The sequence below is a fragment of the Phaethon lepturus genome, unplaced genomic scaffold, assembly GCF_000687285.1.
Source record: "Phaethon lepturus isolate BGI_N335 unplaced genomic scaffold, ASM68728v1 scaffold10239, whole genome shotgun sequence".
NCBI classification, from domain to species: Eukaryota; Metazoa; Chordata; class Aves; order Phaethontiformes; family Phaethontidae; genus Phaethon; species Phaethon lepturus.
In genome coordinates this window covers 89261-113235 of record NW_010561244.1, presented here as the reverse complement: position 1 = coordinate 113235, position 23975 = coordinate 89261, and the positions used below count along the sequence as shown (strand labels likewise).

Here is a 23975-nt window from a genome sequence, read left to right as displayed (position 1 = left end):
ATGCCTTTTGGTTCACACACAACGAACAGGCGTGATACTGAAAAATACGTTAAAATGAAAACCTGTATGGATGTGTTGTTATTCATGATGTGTTAGAATCTGGCTGATGCCTTAATGATGCTGTGATGCTGAGGCTGAGACTTTCAAGATGAGCTCTGTATTGCTGAGAGATCTCGTGAAGTTGAGCTAGATGTTCGTATTGCTATTTCCAGTCATCAAGTGTGGTTGATGTCAGGTTATGGCTTTTTTATGAAGGAATTCAAGTATTTCATTTTCAACAGCTAGGTTTTTTTTAATGGATTTACTGTCATTTTTCCTAGTGGCTGTCTGGGAGCCATAATTAGTTGCACCAGAGGAAGTGTACAGGGAAAACAGATGCCTAGAATGTCACATTGTGTCTCTAGTGAATATTAACATCACTTGGAAATACCACTGTTTACCATACAGCTGTGGCTCCCTGATCTATTGCCAGTAGCTGGCTCAATTTATCACGTAATCATAAGGAGTTTAGGCTTGTGTGTGATGGAGGAATAACTACTTTAAAACGTAACTTTCATACCAAGTTTACTTTATTAGGAAACTTTTACTACAATATATTTAAGTATTCATTTTAAATTTGCTGAAATTATTCTTTTTTTTCCGTAAGCACATCACCAATTCTTTTATAATTAGTAAGTATGCCAACACATCTGCGCGAAGACTTGTCAACAACAGGAATAGTTGTTGGGAGATGTTTCGGTGTATTTACTTTTTCATAAATCCAAGGCTTACATTTTCAAATGTGGATATCTGAATTTGGAAATCTGCTCTGCTGTAACTGCTTCAAACAGACTTCAGACTAGCAATGGCCAAATACTGTGATGAAAAGCTGTCCTCGTGTATGCATGCAAACTGCTGTGAAGGTGATAGGAGCTAGAGGGCACATGTTTTCTAGGAGGCCTACTAGCATGAAAACACTTAAAATTGCTCACTTCTATTTTTCTCCCTTTTGACGTCCTAAAGATCTGGCTGATGTTGCTCTTCAATGGTTATAATTGAGTTTACAGGGAGAATATTTATAAGAGATTCATGTATTGCTTTGGAGTAACTGAGTAATACCGGGGCGGGGCGGGGGAGTCGTATTTGTGGTAAATGTGAGAAATTAAATATGAAATGCAATAACTCTTCTGATAACAAAGTTGGAATACATTACGGCCTTTCCAAATGAACCCAAAGCATAAAAGAAACTACTATGCATACATCGCAGTTCCAGGAACAGATGAAATTTTCATTGTTTCAGGCTTAGAATGAGTTTCTGTAAGCAATTCTGGAAGAGTGAAGTGTTTAATTCAGGGGTAAGGGTGTTAGTGAATCATATGTAAAAGATCTTTTATACCACAGCAAAAAAGCTGTACTTAAGACTTTAAAAAACAATAGTGATAATAATTTGACTATTGAATTTTCTCAGTGTTGTGAACTTTGGAGTATGAGATGTAGTATTAATGATATGTGTTTTCATACTGTGATTGCAGTAATGCTTGTTCTTTTCGAAGTTTTTGTGTGGGAACCAGTGAGTGGACTTTGCTAATTGTTTTTATAAAGCAATTAAATACAATCTAGGTGACTACATTTTATCCATGTGGATTGATTGCCAGTTAAGGAGAGAGGAATTTTGTGAGATATATCTTCATACAGAGGGCAAATTTCTTGAGTTTCAAGATATGATAGTTTTATATTTTGTACATTAACATTGTATTCTGAAGAAATAAATGGCTATTCCATCCTTTAGCCTTTAATATAATGGCTATATGTCGTAGGATTGTAATAGGTAATGCTTTACCTATGTCCATTACTTTCATAACTGAAGTAAAATCTCCAATAAAAAGCACTGATTATGAAAGGATCACCACAAGGCTTGGGGTGCCAAAATTTCAAACGTATGGAAGTGCAATGCATCTTCTGATCATCTAAATTCCACTAACTGCAAAGATAGAATCCAAGTTAATTTATTAAGTGTTATTTATATACTTTCTATACAATATTAACACTATGCTAATGCTGTATACACGTGTATGCATCTTCCTTCTGCAAATACTTCTCAATGGATGTGGAACAGTGCTGTAAACTGCATAAACTACCCTAATCATTTATACTGAGAAATATTATCTGTGTTTTATTGGCCAGAATCTCCTTTACTTGGCTCTTTATGTGAGTGCACAGATACCTGTGTTCTTCTGAGTACTAGACAGTACTCAAAGCAGACAGCAGGCTTGCATTGATTTTATTATCGGTGGTGGTGTTACTTAATAGGAGGGGAAGAGGCTGTTATGAAAGTGTTTGGCATAGTTAAAAAACCCTCTGTAGTTGAATCCTTTTCTTATGCTGGATTTGATTTTGAGCAAGTCAGTTTTGTGTATTTTCAGCAGATTGTAACTACTCTGTTTTTTTCAAATGTAATTCATCTTTTGTGTTTCATTTATATACTAAATCAGTTCTAATGGACTTTTCTTCTTTTTAAAGTTTTGATACAAGGACTTGCTGTGGACAAAATAAGAATAAGGTCACCTTCTGGTAGGCGCTATGTAGTCGTGAACTAGTGGTCACTTGTTACTGAGAGTCCCGATAACCTCGCGCATACATTCTTACAATCCTTGGTATGAGATGGTCGTGTTCTGATAACGTCTCATCAAAACTCTTCCTCTTGTGGTGTAAATACGCTGAACAATTCCATGCGTTCTAAGATGTTAATGTCTCATTTTCTAATTGACATAAAGTGCCTTCTGTGTTAAGGGGAAATCATCATAGATACAAACTTCCCTTACCTCTCCTACCAAAAGTCACTATACACCAGGTTTTTCAGGGACTGGTGGGGCCTTTCTGGTTTTGGAGTTTCTACAAACCTGTGTATGATCAGTTCTCCTTAGGATATTCTTACGATATTTATGGTTTCCTTAATAACAACAAACTGCAATAAAATGCTTTTGTAAAGTGGAAAATTATCCCAAAGACTTAAGTCTCTGTAAATTAATCTAGTTTATCAAGACAGAACTGTTGAGTTCAGTTTTTTGATTTGGAATATTAAACTTGCATTCTAAATAGAAAAGACACACCACAAATAGTCTTTCTGATTCAGAAAGGTAGGGCTAACTTACTGCATTGCTTAATAATTTTAGAAAGTGGACTAAACAATTTGCGAGGATAACAGTCTAATGCTGAATGTTGGTCTAAATAGTTAATTATATCCATCTGATGCTATGGTCTTAATTTTTATGTGTCCTTTCATCTTGTAAGATGAAAAGATCTTCTTTTTAAAGAAAATCCTGAAATAAGGAAATGAACTTGGACCATATGTATGATGGATACTAATTTAAATAGTAATGCTTCAATATAAAAAAGTGAAATCTGAGCCTTAGGTAGCTTAAGACGACACTTTGTTTGCCTTAGCATTATTTGTGCTTCAGCCAATTGACTTGTTATGATACATACAGTAGTAGTACTAGTAATTGTAATTAGGTCTTTTGAGAGTTTCTTGTCTTATTTTATCCACTTGAGCAGAACCTTGTAGACTTTAGTGGCATAAAAGTTCTTGTTTAGGGATTAAATTTTTTCCAGACACTTGAGGAAGGCCTAGGGCAAGCATTAAAAGTTCACAGTACAGTAATTTTTTTTTCTATAAAGAAAAAATTGCTAAGAAGTAGTATAATTTTCTGCAATATTTTGATGCTTGTGAGAAGTTTTCCATAAGGAAGACACTGAAACTTATTTAATCTGTGGAATTTACTCTAAAAAAGTCATAATTACTGATAAGAATTCAGGAGCAGTCAGAAAAGACTGAGCATAGACAGCATCTCCAGATATTCCCTAGAGCATGCATAGTTATTAAATTTGTCCAAATCAGACTATTGTAATGCCTGCATGTTTTCTCTAAGTGGCCCCATTAACTTTTTTAGTATTTTAGTAACTGAATGAAGTATAATACCAGATAGTTTTTAAATATTGATGACTTGTTTCTTCCCATTTTCCTTTTTCCTATGTTATGGCAAATGTCTGTCTATTGATAAAGCTTGTTTCTGCTGCTACTGCTACCGCTAAGATTTTCACAGGGCCTCTTGCGATAGAACAAGGGTAATGGTTTTAAACTAAAAGCGGGTAGAATTAGACTAGATATGAGGAAGATACTTTTCACAGTCAGGGTGGTGACGCCTTGGCACAGGTTGCCCAGAGAGGTGGTAGATGCCCCATCCCTGGACACATCCCAGGTCAGGTTGGACGGGGCTCTGAGCAACCTGCTCTAGTTGAAGATGTCCCTGCTCATTGCAGGGGGGTTGGACTATGTGACCTTAAATGTCCCTTCTAATCCAAACTGTTCTATGATTCTGTGATTTCTGGTGTGAACATTTATGACCACGAGACAAATCACAGAATCATAAGGTTATTTAGGTTGGAGGGAGAGGATAAGAAGGTCATTGAGGTTGACATCCTGCTCGAAGCAGGGCTAGTGTAGAAGTTAGTTCAAGCTGCATGGCAACTTGTCCAGCTGATTTTTGAGTATCTCCGCGAATGAATATAGGACAACTGTGGGAGACTATACTGAAGGCTTTGCTAAAGCCCAAGTAAGCGACGTGCATCGCCTTCCCCTCATCAGCAGAGCCATTAGAGAAGGCAGTCAGGTTGGTCAGGCACAATTTACCCTTGATAAGTCCAATGTGCCTCTTTCCAGTCACCACCTTGTCCTTTAGGTACCTGGAAATGGCTTCCAGAAGGCATTGCTCTGTCACCTTCCTGAAAACGTAAGCGATGGCTGACTAGTGTGTAGTTCACCAAGCTTGCCTCACTCTTTTGAAGGTGAGCATGATATTTGCCTTTTCTAGGCACTGGAAATGTCTCTTGAGTCTCACATCTTTTCGATGAAATAGGGGCCATGCAATGTCATCAGTCAGTTGCCCAATCTGCCTGTGAGACGGTGATGGCCAAAGGTTGAGGTGAAAGCGGCACAGAGTACCTCAGCCTCCTCTTTGATGTTAGGTTCCATGCTCCATTCAGCAGTACAACTACATTTTCATTAATCTTCCTTTGTCTGTCTTTGCTTTTCACTTCTCATTGCTTTTCACATCCCTTGCCAGTTTTATCTTCATCTGAACTTTGACCCTCTTAATTACTTCCCTCCCTGGGCAATATTTGTCCTGGATAGTATAGCCATCCTTCCACTTTTCTACGTTTCTGTTTTGGGTCAGAGCTCCATCAGGAGTTCACTGTTCAGCCAAGCTGGCCCCTGCCCCACCGCCTCAGCCTCCTGCATGGCAGGACGGGTGATTCTTGTGCTTTGAGAAGGTTTCCCTTGAAGGTCAGTTACAGCAATGAATGCTTTACATACACAGTGTATTTTAATTGATACCATGGTGTATATCGTTTGAGATAATTGGCCTTTGTGACCACTTAAAATTCAGCATAGCCCTTCAGAAAATATTGATTGGTCTTCTATTACCTTTGTACAACAGCTATTACTTGTATTTCCCTTTGCTTAACCTGTGATTCTGCGTATGATTTTGCTATGTAAAAGCAAGAATACTGACTGAACAGGTTGATTGTAATGATGATTTTTCTTTCTTTCATTTGCAACTAAAGACAACAATGTCTTACGTTATAGAATCGTGCTTTTGAGATGGTGTGTATGAAAAAGGTGGAATATATATGAATGTTTTTAAAGATGAATCTAAAAGAATTAAATCAGAACTATATTCTGAATGGCACATTCCCAGGTCACAGAGAAAATTGGGTGTGTGTACATACAAATACATTTGAAGCTTGATATGTGTTTGTCTTGTAACGTTCATATCAAGCTCTTTTAATCTTAAGAAAACAGCTGGTCTTTTGAAAACTGATGTTAAAGACTTTTGATGATCATTACAGGAAGTGCCATTTATCAAATGGAAAATAATGCCTGGTTTTTGTTACTTGAAATAAAAAAAAAAATGCATGGGTCATCTTTTCTAATTGCTTGCCTTTTGCAAGTTGGACAGAAACACTGTTTAATAAATACATCTCCACATGGTCTAAGCATTCATAAGTTGTTAGGCTGAATGACAAGATGGTAGAGTACACAAGAAAAAAATTTTCTGGAACAGTCAACGTTGTTTTTTCATCTTTCATTCTTCTGATCAAAGTGTATCAGCAATACAGTGATATTCCTTTGGGTCCAGTAGTTTCTCTTCAAGTTATTTTCCAACAAAATTTTCTATATAAATAAGTTGTTACTCTGTTACCCCTAAACAACAGGCGGAAAGGGAATTATAAGTAGACAGTGTGGGCTGATACAGTAGCTGACCTTTACAGTTTCTTTGTGAGACATACTGATTGCCATTGGAATGCTTCCTATACTTTTCCGAGCAATAGACGATTACCCCGGAAATTGTCTTATTTGTCGACATTTTGTTGTTCGTTGTTTTAGGTCTTTAAAACTGTCCAGATACAAAGTTTCTGGTCAGGTACCAAATTAATCTTTTGTACTTAGTTTTTATCAACATCTGTCTACCTCTGTGTGAAAGAGAATAAGTTTTTTTGGGGGGCTGTCCTGTGATGTTAGGAAGAGAAAAAATGCAATGTATAGTTAGAAATTCACAGTCCAAGTGACACCATTAAAACTACCCATTGTATGATTGCAAATAGCCAAATAAACTTACAGCACCTCTGACCAATCATCTAACTAAATATTCCTTATGAGCCATTTAAGTTCATTGAGCTGCAATATAGTGAATCAACCTAGAGATGCAGATAGAAGAATCAGAGTTTGCTTTTTTATTTATTATTCTATATCTGCTCCCATTTTATCCCCAGCCTTCTCTAACCATTTCTGCAGGACACATAATTGGATCCAAGGGTGTAGTGAGATAACAAAATAAAGTTTGCATCGCTTTTCTCACTGTAAGAGGTAGAGGTGTAATCTTGTCCCTCATGGCTGTACTGCTTCTTGCTCAGTCGTCTTTTTTTTTTTTTTTTTTTTTGTCCTGGGATTAGGTAGAATATTTAAACCTTTGAAGTGAGCTTATAACTAGATATACCAGTAACCCAGTGTTTGTGTCACCTCTGTCTATGTTTACTTGTTTGATTTTATGCTTAAGTATGTCTTGATAACCTCATTGTATTCAAGGCGTATCACAAGTACAGCACTACTTCAGCATGACTTGACTTTGCAAATGGAACATGATGCAAAATGAAGCCTGGAGAAAAAAAACCCACAAAATAAAAGGTGTATTTATTTTTCTTTTGGAGCTGACAATTACAGAGAAATTGAATCAAAAGTAGCAATAAGGGTTGGGGGTTTTTAGTGTTGGGTTTTTTTCCTCTTTGCAGTTAAAATAGTAGATCCATTGAATAATGATATGCCTTTTATATTTAGGACTATTTTGAAGAAGAAATGTTTTTTGTATTTTATTGAATTAGTCCTTTCTTCCATTGAAAGTAAACACAAATTTCTGTTGTCCTTGAGGACAATTGCAACCTGATACATTTTGGTGTGAAATACTTTCAGGCTCTTATCAAATAATGATTAATCAGTTGCTTGAAGCAAGATGCCAGTTTGTTCTTTTCTGTTGTGGTTCTTCACTTTAACCTGCTGTCTCACAAGAGTTTATCTCAAACCATCTGAAATATTTTTAATCTGTCAGTTGCCGAATGTTTGTTTCTGTTGGTGCTAGAGTATTTAAAAATAGTCACCAAATCTGTCATGCCTATATTTACAAATGGACGCAAACTTCCTTTAAATCAGATTATGTGCTTTGTGGAAGTTATATAAAATATATACTTTAGCATTAGATAGGAAATGTTCTTTTTTCTTACACAGTTCTTCAGTGTTTCAGATTTTTTTTTGCTCTGGGGGCTCTCCCTTTAATCCAGATAGTCTTAAAGGTGAATTTTGAGTCTGAAAAAGCAATGTTGTAATAATACCTATAAGAACAATTGGGTAAAATTTGAAGGAGTAACGGGCATTTATGGGCATAGTTCTTATGAAAAGCAGAGAAGCTTATTCCTTCAGTGAAGTAATTCTTTTTATATATTTTTTTTTTTAATATCTGGTGGACAGTTTTATCAGTGTTGACTGCTTCCCTCACATTTGTGCAAAAGCAGTTCTTTGCATAAGGGATTAAATCTTTAAATTACATGATAAATGTACTTAAGGAAAAAGGGTTGTATTCTAGTATAAGTAAATATTGAAGCAGATGTGAGTACCTCATCAGCTGGCAGTATGAAAGATGGTTGTTGCAAAAAACCTATGAAATAAAATGCCCTTTTGTATCAGCACTGACTACTGATCGGTTACTGTGTGGCTGGGATCTTGTACAGTAACCCTGTAATTCAAGATCCGGAAAGTGAAAATCTCCTCAAAATTATAAGGCATATTAAATGATCAGTAAACACTTTTTATTGGGTGACCAGTATCTGGTCTTTCAAGATTTTATAAGATTGATTGCCGTGTACCAGACAGGAAGCCAAACGTCTGTCACGTTGCCTTCATACGAAGAAACTTTCACCACAGTGGATTCGGCATCTTGAGTATAAATGTACCTGTAAGACCTCTTCTTTATTCTGATATTTGTTTGCTTGTAACTTGCTTCAAAGTGAATTGCAAACTCCATGATTCAGGAATCTGTATTCTGGGGCTTTTTTGAATCCCTTGAATACAGCAGGGCATTGGCTACAATAATATAAATCAATGAATATACAATACTTAATACATAATAAACATATGATTTACTATGAAATGCGGTACATAGCCAAACTAAATTCCCAGCTTTCAAACTCATAAATTGAGTTTGTAATTCAGGAGTGGTTTAAAAGAAAGGCTGTATTTATTCATTGTTCTCCCAGGTTATTTGTCTGGGAATACAGTTTCTCCCTTCTGCTTAAAAAGTAACAGTTCTTTAATGTAGTCTGAAAGATAACAGTTTCTAGCTAGCAGGAAGCTATGAAAAGAAAAAGAATAATGAGCAAGAAGTATTTTCTCCAGCGAAATTTCCCTTGAGGTAGTATCAAAAGTGAAACATTGTCCTTATTAACAGGCAATATATAGCAAGCCCTTTCTCCCCCCTGCCACAAAAACCCACACAAAGACGCTTTTGTAAGCTCTTTAAATTCTCATCTGAGTGTATATATATTCAGCCTAGTGCTGAAGAGAATTTTTTTAAATCATGATATTGAAAAAATCAGGAATTAGGTGTAGGCTAGGAAAGTTTATAAGTAATGGAATCAGAAGCAAAAGAATTCACATAGGAGTGGTAACTCATCAACTTTATTAACAAGCTGTTAGTAGTGCTAGATAAGAAGCTATTCTATTCATGGTGTAAAAGGTAAGGATGACATTTCTCTTGGAAGATATCCAAAAGACGTGAAAATAAATAATAATAAAAGAAAACTAAATTACAGTACACTGCATTTATATGCGCTTCAAGGTAGGCAAGCGTAGAAATAACAGGCAGCATAGTTGGGGTTGGGATTTGCTTCTGACAATTCAAACTTGTTTCTGTGGCGATGTGGTTGCCCTTGTGGATGGAGTAAAAGAAATAGATGTCATATTTCACGGTAGTGATGCCTTTGATTAAGTAATATTTTCAGAATCAATATGGGGAAACATGGTCTGGAGGAAACTATGAACTCAAGTTTCCCAATCGTTAAAAAGAACAGGATTAAAAACTTTTCTTTAACACTTTCCATTTGATAGTTTTAAACTGATTCTCCATTCAGTGCTGATTGCAGCGAATCCCACTGAATAATGTTGTTATTCCCAAGCATTACCTTGGAAGTTTATAATATTTAAATCACGACTGTGAATCCTCATTCCACTCTGGAAACCAGGCATAGTTTGCATTTTGAATATTGCGGTACTTAAGCTGTGAATCTAACCCAGATATTGAAAAACTCTTGTAAAAACCAGTAGACTTTATTACCTGCTGTTAAGTGCCTCCTTTTTTGGCAAGATTCTAAATCTAAGAGAGACCCTTCCATAGGAGATGCTTAGAGCCTACAGATGCTTACATCTGCACCTAACATATTTCTAAAAAGCCATCATGGGTTAAAAGGAATCTGACATCTCTCCAAAATCCCCACAAGGGTGTTTCATATAGTCTTAGCCCCATCATTCTGTTTGTTCATATATCATATTAGGATAATTTCATAATTTGAATCCATGTTTTCTTAATTGTGATTTCAGATTGATCACTGCATTATTGCATCTTCAATTAGCTTGCTGATGTTGTAGTAAATTATAGCTCATTCACTTCCTTCAGTTCATATTTGCTTGCTTATCGTGTTTAGGAAAAGCCAAAGCAAGCTGATAGAATTGGATTATCCTGTCAAGATATAATATGAAGCATGAAGTGGAAGGTATAAGAAAGCTCAAGAAAAAAATTGCAGATGAATAAGCGTATCCCTTCAATGTTGAGGTTTTTTCCACATTTATAATATCTTTGGAGTGTAATGCCACGCAATCTCTAGAACGCGTTGTTCTGATAGTCCATCATCCCTGCCTTGAAGGAAGCATGCAAAATCTTTCCAACCCTGGCAGTTATTTAAATATTTTATATAAATATACACTGCCTCGTGTGTAATTTTCCCAGCCTCTATTAAAATTTGTCCAGATTTTTTATCCAGAAACTTTGAAACCTTTCAACACATCATATACAAGTTCCTGCTGTTTAAAAAAAAATTGACTTTTCCTACTGGATTTAGGCTGTTGTAGGAACAGATTTTACAGGTTTACCTTAGAAATAGTGAATTTTTGTTAAAGATCAAAGGGTTGCGCTTGCATGATGATGCAAGGCTTCACGTGCCAACCTACTGATTTGTCTCTTGATCCAGAATGGTCACTTTTGGAACAAAACAATAATTCATTCGCGGTGGGCCTTGGTTTCTCAGATTGTACCCAAAACAGCTAACATTTGTTTTGCTGTTTTTTATTTTCCCTTGTAAGTGTGTGTGTGTGTATGTTTCAGCTGTCTCTTTCAGGAATAACCTGAATTAGGCATGCATGTTTATTCTGGTATTCAAATATCGGTTTAAAGGAGCTATTAAAACAGTCCCAAATCTGTCCACTTGAGGGCTACTTAGTAATTATTCAAACGTATACTGGTAGGTAATGAAGATATGCAATGTAGTTTTTCATTGGTAGCCTTAAACTTGATTCAGTAAAGGCTGAAAACCTCTTTTACCTTACGCTGCTAGACAGTTTTAAGTGTTTTTGTAGCACAGCTGAAAACCCTTCTCCCTGCCGGAATATATGACAGCAGCTACACTTGCCAAAACTCTTAACCTGTAATGGCATGCCAAAGCCATTTCACGTCAGATGTAATGGTCCTGATGCATGAACCATGGGGCAGTATCCCAAACACAATCTTTTCTATTTTCCATGAGGAAATTTAATTTGTCTGCTCTTGTTTACTACCAGCTCATTGAGTCCCTTTTCTGTTATTTTCATAAGGGTAACAATGTATTTGAATATGTTATCCTCCAAGCAATACTAATGAAAGATCTTTCTTTTACATGTAAACTGATTGCTCAATCTGCTGTATTTTAACTCTATGTCTGTAGATTAACTTCCAGTTAATCTGAATTTGTTGTTCCTAATGGATTATGACTGAAAAAGATTATTTTGGGGGTATTTTTTTTGGTGGAACTTCACATATTTTGCAGTTGCGAGGCGAATTTGGGCAAGGCCTGAGGGATCACAGACAGCCTTCATTATTGGTGCATGACTGCTTTGTAGCCAACTGCATCTTGAGTATCCGAAGAGATTTGTGCATTACAGTTTTTTCTTTCTTCTCGTTTTTAATAATTTACCTTTGAGAGTCTATTTACAACCATGTTGGTGTGTGAATATCTGTTTGTCTGTCAAAACTTAAGATATGTACAGAATGCAAGAGAGTGATTAATTTTTTATTTGCTTCTTAAGGAAGCCAAGCTCTAAACTGGCAGTCCTGAGTACAAGAGCCTTACTTCAGCGAATCTTAATAAACACAAGGGGGAACATCAAGCTGTGTGCGCCTTCAACTGGCTCCCTTAAACAAGAGATAATATTCCTTGCTGAATTTGTTTCTCTGCTAGAAGAAACAAGAATTTGGTTTTGTCAAGAGTAACACAAAAAAAAAAAAAAAAAAAAAAATCCATCCTCAAACTTTCTCTAACGTTTAATTTGTAGTTGAATTACCAAAACTGTATGCTGTTATGCACCATCCAGAAGTACAGAAGGTCATGAATAGCACATCAAAAAAGGGGGTTGTATACATTAAAATATTTCTGTTTGTTGAGATTCACTTGAAACTTATTTCAGTTTTTGCATGTACTTCCATGTTTTGCAAAGACAGTATCTAGATTAATACTTTTCAAAATGTTTTGCAAACCTATTGGGAAGGCTTTTATTCTTAACTGTGGATTGCTTCTTGCTCTGTGACATTTGTCTTATAACTGTTACGTTAGTTTGTTTTTATCGTTCAATTAGGGAATAAATACAGTTGTGTAGTGTATGCCTAGTATGTATATTGTCACTGTTGAGCTACATTGCAGTGTGAAAACTGCTGAATTTCCCCCCCCGCCCCTTAAGAGCAGTGCCAATTACAGAGCTATTTTTTTTAGTATTCAAACTGATCTCTACCTTTCAGGTAATTTAGCCTGCAGACCTACACAGAAAGGATATCACTGGCATTCGATACTTAAAAATAACCTGATGACCTGAAACAGCACTGTTCTGTATTAAAAGTCCACTGAAACTTAGGAGCTTGGAAGAGAATAGGTATAGAGGAGTATAAAAGTTTGCTAAAGAAAAAGAGAGGTGGAAGCATGAGGTGATGTGCAGATTTCTTTTAACTTAATGCTTAACTTAGGATTGGTGGGGCCCACATAACACTGTGGTAAGGCAGGTGTAGAGTCATGTCACCTTTGTATTAGGAGTTGCTAGGCTTGTCCACAGTCTGGACAGTGAGGAAATAGTAAATAACGAAGTAATCGAAGCCATATGAGAGAGAAAAACAACCCTTTGCAGTAAAACTGTAGAAAAGGAAACTTAACGGATTGGTGATATAATTCAGGCAGAGCAAATGCTGTAGAAACCACTATACATCTGAGTCAAAATTCTCTTTACCTTTATTTACAGTCATCTTCAATCAACTTTGAAAAACTATGATAGTATTTGTTAGCAATATTAACTCAAATATGTTTATAAATACAGGTGAACATACAGATTTATTTTGCTTTCAGCACATAATGTGAAAACAACTGGGAGTACGTTCTTGCAAATTATTTATTTCAGGCTTTCATCTAACACTGACTAAATGTACAGTAGTAAATGGTATAACACATATGAAATGGTTAAGAGTCAGACTGCCTGATGGAGAATAATAACAAGCAAGTACATTCCAGGTGGTTTGGTTCTGAGATACTTTAAGAAGGACAGGGATTGTATGCACTAAACACTGGTGATGATTCAGATAGATCATTCTTGGTTTGCTTGTTTTGTTGTTTGTTTTTTTTCCCCCACAATATTCATTTTGAATTGGTGTGTAGAGGAAAAAAAAGATACGTTAAGTTTCAAGGAATATGGCATAAAACTATTAGGCTGGGTAGGGGAGGTTCAAGAGAATTTGGGATGGCAGGAAAGAATCCAATAAATAATAATCAGAAATACTAGAGCTGTTACCAGGTAGTTACTGGAGTACTACAGCAGAGCTAAGAGCCGATCAGATCTATCTTGTTCTCAGAGTGCTTCGGAAGCTGTATGTGTGCAGTACTGCACCGCACTGTTAGTTCCCAAAGGGCCAGGCTAGGGGCCAAGAGGTGTGATGGTGGTGGTGGTCGGTGTGATGCTCTGCTGGGGTTTCTCTCTCCTGCCTTGCGGAGTGCCCGGGTTGAGCATTGCAGAGAGCGCTGAGTGTTAATGTCTTTTTGCTGCAACCTGGTCCTGTTGTAGCAACAGGATGTTTGGAAAAAGCTCTGGTATTTCAGGTTAGTGCTTAGTGGGTTTTTACTTGCTGTGCCCAACTCTTCTTTTATTGTCTCTGGAAAGAGACTCTATGTGAAGATACTCTAAAGCATTTACAGCCTGGAAGAAAATAAAATACCAGGAAATGTGCATTTCGAAGGAATAGTGGACGGGCCCATCTGCCTTTTTTGTGCTTCCGGCACTGCACGTGTTGGAATGGTGGGTTTTATTTTTGTTTGTATGTAGATATGCATGTATATGAAGGGATGGCTGTAGGTAGATGAAGATAGGCACTGTCACACACAGTTATCAGTATTTTGTTATCTTACTGTTCTTCACGAAAATTAAATCTTTATTTTGAATGGGTTTTGGTTGAATCATCATTGGTAGCCAGCATATTGTATGAACTGCAACCTCCATCTTCCTTCAGCTAGGACTTGCAGAGTCTGGCTCAAAGTGAATTTCCAAATACAATAACTTTAGAGCTTGTTTAGTTCAGTGTACTGTAGTCTTCCTGTTAGAAAATGTGACAGAATCTATGATCTAATCATAGTATGTCAATGGCTAGTGGGCTGCTAGTTCAGCCATGACATTTCTTGCTTGCTTTCTCTCATAAGATTGTGGGCATTTACTTTCATTACAGCCTGTGAAGCTGCAGTAAAATGAAATCTCTGTCAAGTGTGATTGAATGTGCAGAGACGGAACTGCCCAAAACCGAAAAGGATAAAACATTGATTTTCTCCTTTAATGTTCTTTTCTCTTTTCTGAAAGAAAAGGTGTTTCTCAGTGCGATCGGTTATGTGATGGTACAGCAAATGCAGTTCGTCGTCCAATTTTCAAGTGCGTCCCCAGGTAACATCACTGGTAACTGTGGTATCCAGCATCTCTGCAGAACAGTATCAGCTATTAAAGAAGGGGCTGTAGGTAGTATTTTACCTCAGTAAACTCTTGAAATGGCATATGCACAATGAAATATGCTGTCCCTTGCTTGAGTGAATATTCTGTATTTGGAGGCATTTGGGAGTCTTGGATTACCAAATACTGATAGAGTTTATATAGATCTTCACCCTCAAAGGTGCTTTAGATGGGATTTTCTTTTGGAAGTGACAGTTGTTGTTCGTAGTTTCTTCCTGGCACGTACACGGTAAGGTGAATAGTCACCTTCATTTATAAACATTTGAAATGTCATTTTTGAGCAATACATCGGACTGTGTAATATGAGTCCGCCCCATATTTCTTCAGGAAATTTTACTTGTGGAATAACGACTGACATATTGTCTTGGATATTTAGAAAGACATCCACAAAGAAATCTTCTTCTTTGTATTTGTGAACGTATACAACTTCCCTAGTTTTTAAGGCATGATTAAATTGCATAGGAAATAAAGCTAACCTTGACATGGAAACCATTTATCTCATGCCCTGTGCTTAGTAAGTATTAACTGTTCAGCTTTTTAAGCTGAAACATCATTAATGAGCACATGCTGTGTTAATTCCTGATGTTTTTTGATTCGGTATCTACTGTTATTACTACTTGTTGGACATAATGTGTTGGCACTCCCAAAATCACCCAAAACCCAGACCTACAGTACTTGTATACTGTGAGTTGGAGAGGAAAGGGAGCAATAAATTTGTAGCTGTTGTGAATATATATAAGAAAATTATCCCTAACATTTATCATGTCTGTCTGTGACAATAGGTGGAATTCCATCATGATGGAATTCAGTGAATTTCTTCATGATAAATGAATCTTAGGAAAGGTGAAACTAAGGAGAAATTTAGGATCTTGGGGAACAACTTAAGGGAATTCAAATATTTCTCTCTTTTGAGAGAGCAGGCAATGTAGAAGAAGTTATGAAGGTATTTGTGAAAAGAAGCGATGAGTATGCGGGTGCTGGCTGAGGGGGGCTGCAGGGACCTCCTCTGTGAGGGGAGGCTGGGGGTGCCCCGACCGGTTCCAGCCGGTTCTGGACAGCCCTGCCACAGCCCTGCCACAGCCCCACCACAGGCCACACAGCTGAGGCACCACAGCTGAGCCCAGCAATGAAGCTGGTGGTGCTTGTGTAGAACCTGTTTAAGAAAGGGCAAAATGTTGCACGGCAGCGAGGAGTGAGGGGGGAAAAATGACAAACAGCCTTGCAAGTACCAGGGCCGGAGAAGGAGGGGTTGTTCCAGGTGCCAGAGCACCGATTCCCCTGCAGCCTGTGGAGAAGAGCCACACTGGAGCAGGTTTATCCTGAAGGACTATATGCTGCAGGGAGGACCCATGGTGGAGCAGGTGAAAAGCATGAGGGGGAAGGATTGGCAGTGAAGAAGTGCTACGGGCTGACTGCAACCCGCCATCCCTGCTGCATCGCTCGGGGTGTGGGAGGGGGCATAGAGGAGTTGGGAATGAAGGAGTGAAGTTGAGCCTGAGGAGAAGGGGGAGGGAGGAGAGATGTCTTCTTTTTTGTCTTTGTTTCACACCATCCAACTCTATTTCATTTGGCAATAAAATAAATTAATCTTCCCCAGTTGTCTTGCCCATGACAAAGTGAGTGAACTCCCTGTCTTCATCTCAACCCATCCTGGTGAGTGAGAGAGTGGCCCTAGCCAAGCCAAGGTCAACCCACCACAGCAAGAAATTGCAATTAACCTTCCTTGGAAAAGGAGGACATTTTCTAGACCAGATGGAAGACAAGATCATGGGAAGTGGTTGTTGGTTTTGTTTTTTAATCCAGGGATGTTCTCTTACATTGCAGTTTTTAGTTTGGGAGTTTGTGTAACCTGTTGACTCAAAGACTTTAGATTTGGAGCTGTAATGTATAAATTCAACTGTTTTCTATTGCTTTCTGTGTATTTAAGTGATCCAAACTACTTTGGATATTTCAACAAAAATGTTTGAGGAATTGTAGCTTAAATTTTAGTAACTGAGTTTCAGTTACTTGTAATTGAAGTCTAGTGGGAACTTGACTTCAGCCCCACTCATCACTCCTCTAACAGTAAGATACAGGTTTAAGCTACACTTACAGTCTTAATAGGAAAACAAACAAACATGTTGCTGCTGAAAAATTTGGAACTTTTTCATTCACCATAAATGCAAAGCTGTTTCAGTTTTCATTCTTCCGATTATCTAATAATCCTAATGTGTACAAATAGTATGGTAAGTTATGTTTCCTCTAAGATTTCTGAAGATGCATGAAGTACTGCGTGCCAGTCCCTGTTTTTTTTTCCCGCCGGCTGTGCAAACATGGTTATTTTTGTTATTCTTTCTACTTTTCCTCAGTATATTGATAACCATGTTCATTTTATCTAATGCAGGAGGCGGTAAAAGAAAACAACAAAAGAAAAGAACTGGAGGAGAAGACCAAGAGAGCCAAATTGGCAAAAGAGAAGGCTGAACGAGAGAAACTGGAGCGACAGAAGAAAAAGCAGCAGTTGATTGATATGAACAAAGGTAAGGCATCATTTCTAGTAGAGAGAATTGTTAAAAGAAAAAGAAAGTAAGGAGTAACAAACTGAAGGTTATTCCTGAACAATCTGAAAAATACTTGCTGTCTCTTTTGCAAGCTGAAAAAAAAAAAAGTGTAACATTTTCAGTGTGAATTCTGTTCTGTTTTAGCCTACCTCATTGTGCGTTTCTATATCTACCACTTAATCTGTATAATGTTCCTTTCCAGGCATTTTATTGTGAATTATTGGCTTGTTTTCATTTGTAGCAGTTAATTGATTTTTTTTGTATGGATTTGCTTCCAAGAAGTAGTATCTTTCTTGCTTTGTTGTTAATTTCATTCTGTAAACATCTCTATAATCAAGGTAGTGTGGCAATTAACGTCTTCCTTTTGGGCTTGGAGGCTCCATGATAATGGATGTTCTCCCAACAGTCCTATCAGGACCTGGAAAATCTGGTTGAGCTTGGAGCCTAAGTACAGAGTAGGATTTCAGCATGATAAAAAGCTATGTGTTGAGCTGTAAGAATATTGTATTTTGCATGAGGCCACCATAAGAGAGAGGAAAGTAAGAAAGCAGGAGGAATCAGGTGGTTCTGATATTGATGCTGTGCAGATTTACAGAAGGTTGTAAAATACAAGCTTTATTCTTTTACCTCTTTGACTCCATCAGGCAAATAGAGGTGGTAAAACTGTACATGGGATTGTGCAAGAGATTACTTGAGGCTGCAATTTTTTGTTCAGTTCCCATGATTTTTTTTGTTGATCTGCTAATCTGACCGATATGTAAAACACTTGTCATTTTGTCCACTGAGTAGTCTAACAAGTACATGCTCATGGAAAAATGCTGTTTGTGTTCTGGTTATGATGAACTTTATGGAAGATGTGATGATGTATTAACTTTGTGTAAGGATGATGTTGCAGTAAACCATTTAATTATGACATATTAACATAGTGCTATGCTGGAGATTGATCGAATGGGGGTACGTTTAGAAATAACACTGCCTTTCAAGGGTGTATATACAGCATCTCTAAAGTCAATTTATACAAGGACAGAAAATACTGGAGAAACACTAGACCAGGGAAACAGATCCACTCCAGCATTTAAGAGGATGACTATGGAGGTTAACACAGAGCCCTGAGAAGACAAGTTACTCGTCAGAATTTCCATCAGTGGTAATGTGGTAGTGCAAAAGTACTATCTCATAATATGTACAATACCATTTGGTGATGCATATATGTAGAATGCTAGTGTTTCTGGCATGTCAGTAAATCTCCAGTAGTCAAAATGTCTAGTCATTTGTGTCACTTGTGCATGGACAGCCAGCCCTCAAGGAATGTTAGCCAGCCAACATCCCCTTCCTGTTTGGCAATCACATTTCTCTAGAACCTGCAGTTGCACTTGTATCAATGTATCTTACAAATATATAATCTATTTAAGCATTACTTTGTCAGACTGAATCATACTTACAATGATTTCAGCAGGTTGTGCTGTTTTATCTTTATTGATGTATATGTACAAGTGTCACAACTTTGTCCTTTTTTCCTCCTAAATTTCACATTTAAATTTGGTAAAAATTAGCAACCCATGTATAAATCTGCAAAAGCAAAGAATTGGACAAAGTGAGAATAAGTTTTATTTACAAGTGAAAAAATCTTTCTCCTGTGATCACTTAATATGTATTTTTCATGACATTTTAAGAGATCGTAAGTTAGATTAGGTATTTGGTTAGATTTGGTTGTATTTGCTGATTGTGATAAATTGTTTTTTCCAATACTTAATTCTTTTCATTCTGAGTTTTAAAAATTAATTTATATTAATGTACTGTAATTTGAATACCATGATAGAAAACAAATTATTTATGTGGGAATCTTGAAAAAATTCTCCTGTGTTTGTGTACATCACTTTGCCACAAAGCCTCAGACTTTTGCTGTTTATTTGATTCGTTTCTTTTGTTTTTAAAGGGACTTCCCTAGGGCTGGTTTGGAGGGTTTCTGCAGTGGTACCACAAATCCTATTATTTTTGGCCTTGCTTGAAGTGACAGGGACACTGCATGGAATATACTGTAGTATAAGTTTTAGTGAATGACTCTGTTGCTTTGTATAGATTACAAACTTAAATTTCATGCGCTATAAACATTCTTCCAATAATTTCATTTTAACTATAAATGAGGTATTTAAATTAAATAAATAAAAAATACAGGTGATGTATAAATATATTTTCTGTATTTTGTGAACTTAAGCTCATGGAAATGTGTAGTGAGATTTTTCTAATCCATTCTTTAAGCATTTGACTAATCTTTCTTTAATATCTATCACCTGACACACAGAAAAATAGTCCTTTTTAATATGGACAGGCACTTTTCTGTGAGTGGGGTAAGAAGAACCTAAATATCCTATCGTTACACTCACCTCTACCTGTGTACTTCAAGTCATACTGAGAGAGGTTAGTTTAAACTACCACTTCAGACCATGTAAGCTGACGTGTTTTATTAGCTGTTGAAAAGTATGAGAAGCCCACTTAGATACTATTGTCAGTGAATTGGGCTGTGTTTAAGGGCTGTAGCTAACAGGTGAAAGTTACACCTTCTTAAATTGCTTCAGTTCAGACAGTACCTGTCTACATCTATTAATTTTTTAGCAGGTGAGGAGTAGGTCATGCTTAGCAATAACATAAATGCCTCAGTATACTGACAGCATTTTGCTTTTCGTCCTGAAAGACTTTTCCTGTCAACAGATCAATGCAAAATTTAATTTTAGTTTTTATTTCTTATTTACTGAGACTGCAAATATTTGAATAATTGTACATGGCCAAATGCACCAAAAAAACTCCCATTGAAATAACTAATGTTTCTAAACCAGTGATGCAGAGTTATTTTAATAGTTCTAAAATATTTTTCCAATATTTAAGTATATTGAAATATCCATTTCGCATACTATAACTCTGTTGTCGTGGTAGGATGTGGGGGGTCAGTTCCATCCTCACTGGATTCCATTATATTGATGTTCAATTAACTGTTTTTGCCAAGTAACTATTTTTTGCTTGATACATCTACTTCTGTATGCTCATTGCTGCTTATATAAGTAGTTTACAAATTTGTCTAAGTGAATGTGACACAGAGGACTTGGAGGAAGGAGGCAGATGTCCTCTCAAGCTGTCATTTTGACAAGGTGATTTTCACCCAAAGGGTGTGTTAACCTAACTCTCTTTCAGTTATTTCTCTAGCTATATCTTCAAGAAAAAAAATTTAACACGTTGCTACAGCCTTTCAGGTCAGAGCAATAGGGTTCTTTCATTTTCCAGCCTTCTAGTGTGTAGTTCTACATTTAGTATTTTTTTGCTTGTTACCTGGTTAAACAGCTACAACTTTTTTTGCGGCCACCAGAGAATCCAGATTAGAATTAACCGGAATTAATTAAATATTACAATTAACTTCTGTTTCTTCGTGGAACTGAGAGAGCAGAAAACTGCAGTGTGTCCAGAATTAAGAATTGTCCTGCATAATTCCTGGTTACAAAGTAACCTTAGAGTTGCCAATATTTTAAAGACCAGGTTACTCAGTGAAGAGAACATTCCTTCTAGTTCTTTTTCAGCAGTGTTTCTTATTTTTAAGGGCCGTGGCAGACTGGGCTATGATACATTTAGACGTAGTCTTTCATGACTTCCATCTGATTTAACATCTGCAAAATTCTTGCAGCATTGCTTCCATGTGCATATCTGAGCAAGGGAGAGAAAAAAAGAACTGAAGACAGCTTTCTAGGATCTGAAAAGCATATAACAGCAATTCTGATGCAAATGTTATTTAATCAGAAACAGTTTTGCTCTTCATTATATCTGATTACTATAGCAATTAAAATCACCTTTTAACTACCAGTATTAGGATAAAAGATAGAATGAGCTTCCTCAGTCCCAATTAGGATTGAATTAATTTTTTTGAAGACATATTAACATTCTCCCCTAATGCAGATGAAGATAATGGAAATGAAGTTCTGTGCTAGCGGTTGATGGATATTCCTGCTTTCCCTTTTCAAGTGCTCTTAAATAAGAATTCATGTTATTTATTCAAACTGGTATGTACTAGTATCGGCAATAATTCTGTTGTGTTTCCTTGAACTATTGTTACAGTTGCATTGACTGTTGCAGGAGATAAATCAGGAAGGTTACTTGTGCTACATTTTTCTAATGATTCTGTGCTTTCCTGATTGTTAACGTCTTCCTATGTCCTTCAGCATAAAGAGAAGTCCAGACTAAGTTTATTACGAGATAAGTATTACTTTTTAAATGTCTTAGCCTTAATCCCTTGAATTTATATATTGGCTAGTGATTGTATGGGGTAACTGGAGTGATAAAACTTGGGGCTTACTTACATTCTACAGTTTATTAGTTTATGGTGCTGAATCTGTTTGAATATGCTGCACTTTTCCTGAAATAGAATATTCACAGAAAAAAATTAGATGGAGATTTTCATTATGCTTAAATATGACCACCTATAGAACGAAGATGAGGTTTGATTTTTCTTCTCTAAAGCAATTATGCATGAGTTGCTCAACTTTTTTTCAGATCTGTTTATGCTGGAGTTTGAGGCCATCTTGAGAATGGGGGGGATGTCAAAAGTTACTGTAAAAGTTATTAATATGGGTCAAAACCAGCTCAAGAGAAATGCAAATAGGTGTGAGCATGGACAGGAAGTTAGAAAACTTAAAACTTAAAATTTAGTCTCACCCTTTAACATTTTGCAATGCAAAAAATTCTCATTGTTTATGAGTATGGCAAATATAGCATAGGCTACCTTCCAAGTGAACTGATGTAATGAAGTAGTTTGTCAGGGCATGTGTGTGGAGATTACTAGAGGCTGTGAAATCTAAGGTTGGGATAATTACAGGTGAAGAAAGGCAGAAGATCTGCATTCTTTTCTCTTAAAAGTAGGTTTATTGGGGACTATTTACTGAACAGGAACAAGTGTTAACTTTGGGTAGTTGTCTATGCAAATTCACTTTTCCTTTTCCTTGGAGAAAGTATTCTTATTTCAAAAAGCAGGTATTGTGAATTTTGAAAATAACTGTAACATTCTTTATCTCAATATAATTGCTATGTAACATTATATTCATATATTTTGTTGAATTTCCAGTGTTACAAAGCATTTCTGAAATAATTAAACTGAACAACTAACTTTTTCTCTAGTGTAAGGTTTGTTCAGGAATCAGGTAGCAAGGAGGAGAATTGCATGTAGAACTATTGTTAAATTGAAGTTTATTTGACTGCAATGGTGGGGCAAGTTTGGTGACTAAATTCTGTCTCAGTGGAATGGTGATGTTTTTATCTGGTTGTAGTACCTCACTTCTAATAGAACTGTTAAGAGGCTGTCTTCACAAGAATAGTTTCCCAAATTATATGGGAAATAATATCATGTTGATGAGCCTTTTTCTACTGTATGCTTACTGTTAACCCTCCCCAATTGTTTAACAGTAGTATATGTGAAGTTAACTTCATAAATAAAATAATGATCATTTGCCAATGTATATCATAATAAGTCTTCACTAATAATTTTCCATATGAAGTATTGAATAATGAAATGTTATAACAGTTATAACACTTCCACAAATGTTAGTGCAGTTTTGTATACCAATATAATTGCTGTACTTACAGGTAATTTAAAAGGCTGATAGGGCAATATATACTTAAAAGGAAAATTTCTTTCCTTTAAGGCCCCAAAGGATGTTTATTTTAATGATAAAAGCCTATTTCTTCTTAAATGCAAAGATGTAAATAAATTAACTTGAACTTTATAGTGTTCATTTCAGTGGTTCTTTGTTAGCTGTATCATCAGACTTTCAACTTGAAATTACTGGCCGTTGGCGAGTTATTCAATCCACTGGTAGAAAAATTAAAAAACCCTAAAAATACTGCATTTCACCTTTTAAATGTGCAGCAGAAACAAAGACTCTGCTTCTGAATTTGTATGCAGAAGATACATTTTTGTTGAAAGCAGAAAGTAGAAATATGCTTGTGGTTGGTTTCGGTTTGTTTTTAGACATTGCCAGATGGTCAATAAAGGTCAAAGTACGACTTAGCAGGTCTGGAAATTTAGTTTTTAAACCGAGATATCATTTGGTGTCATATTCCGTAAGGTGAGAGCTATAATGTAGTAACATTTGTCTTGAGAGTACAGAATGTTCAACTTTACCATGTAGAAGATTATTTTCAGAGAGCCATCAAAAGCTAAAAAACAAATACCTCTTTAGACAATGAGATACTGTAGTAATGAGAAACTATCAACTAGAAACTTTGCAGAAAAGTCAAAGAGCTGATAGTTGGTCTGTACCAGTATAACAAAACAGGTAACTGAGGAAATGAGGAAATTTATGTTCAAGGTTGTCCTCTGGATTATAAACAAGTTCTGAAACTCTTTGTGGTTTCTGCCATCTTCTGTATTTTTCTAACAATATACTCTGTAATAATTATTGTTTTGAATGAAGTTTTCCATGGTTGCAGCAGGACTTGGTTAGTTGGTACATTCCAGGTAAATCCTGATGTATCAGGGTCAACGGTAAATGTCCTGTGGAAACATCTTGGGCCACACATTCTAAATTCTGGTAAGTTTTGAT

At 36.5% G+C, this 23975-nt stretch overlaps 1 protein-coding gene across 1 annotated transcript in view; it reads left to right on the top strand.

Annotated features, from left to right (window-relative positions):
• The window catches only part of LOC104626112 (protein diaphanous homolog 2-like), a gene marked incomplete at both ends in the record, with an annotated part of 80377 nt that overhangs the window by 46420 nt on the left and 9982 nt on the right, over positions 1–23975 (top strand). The window contains one exon of the mRNA XM_010293942.1: positions 17241–17376. Within this exon, the coding sequence (XP_010292244.1) occupies positions 17241–17376 (136 nt within the window). The remainder of the gene's footprint in view (positions 1–17240; positions 17377–23975) is intronic.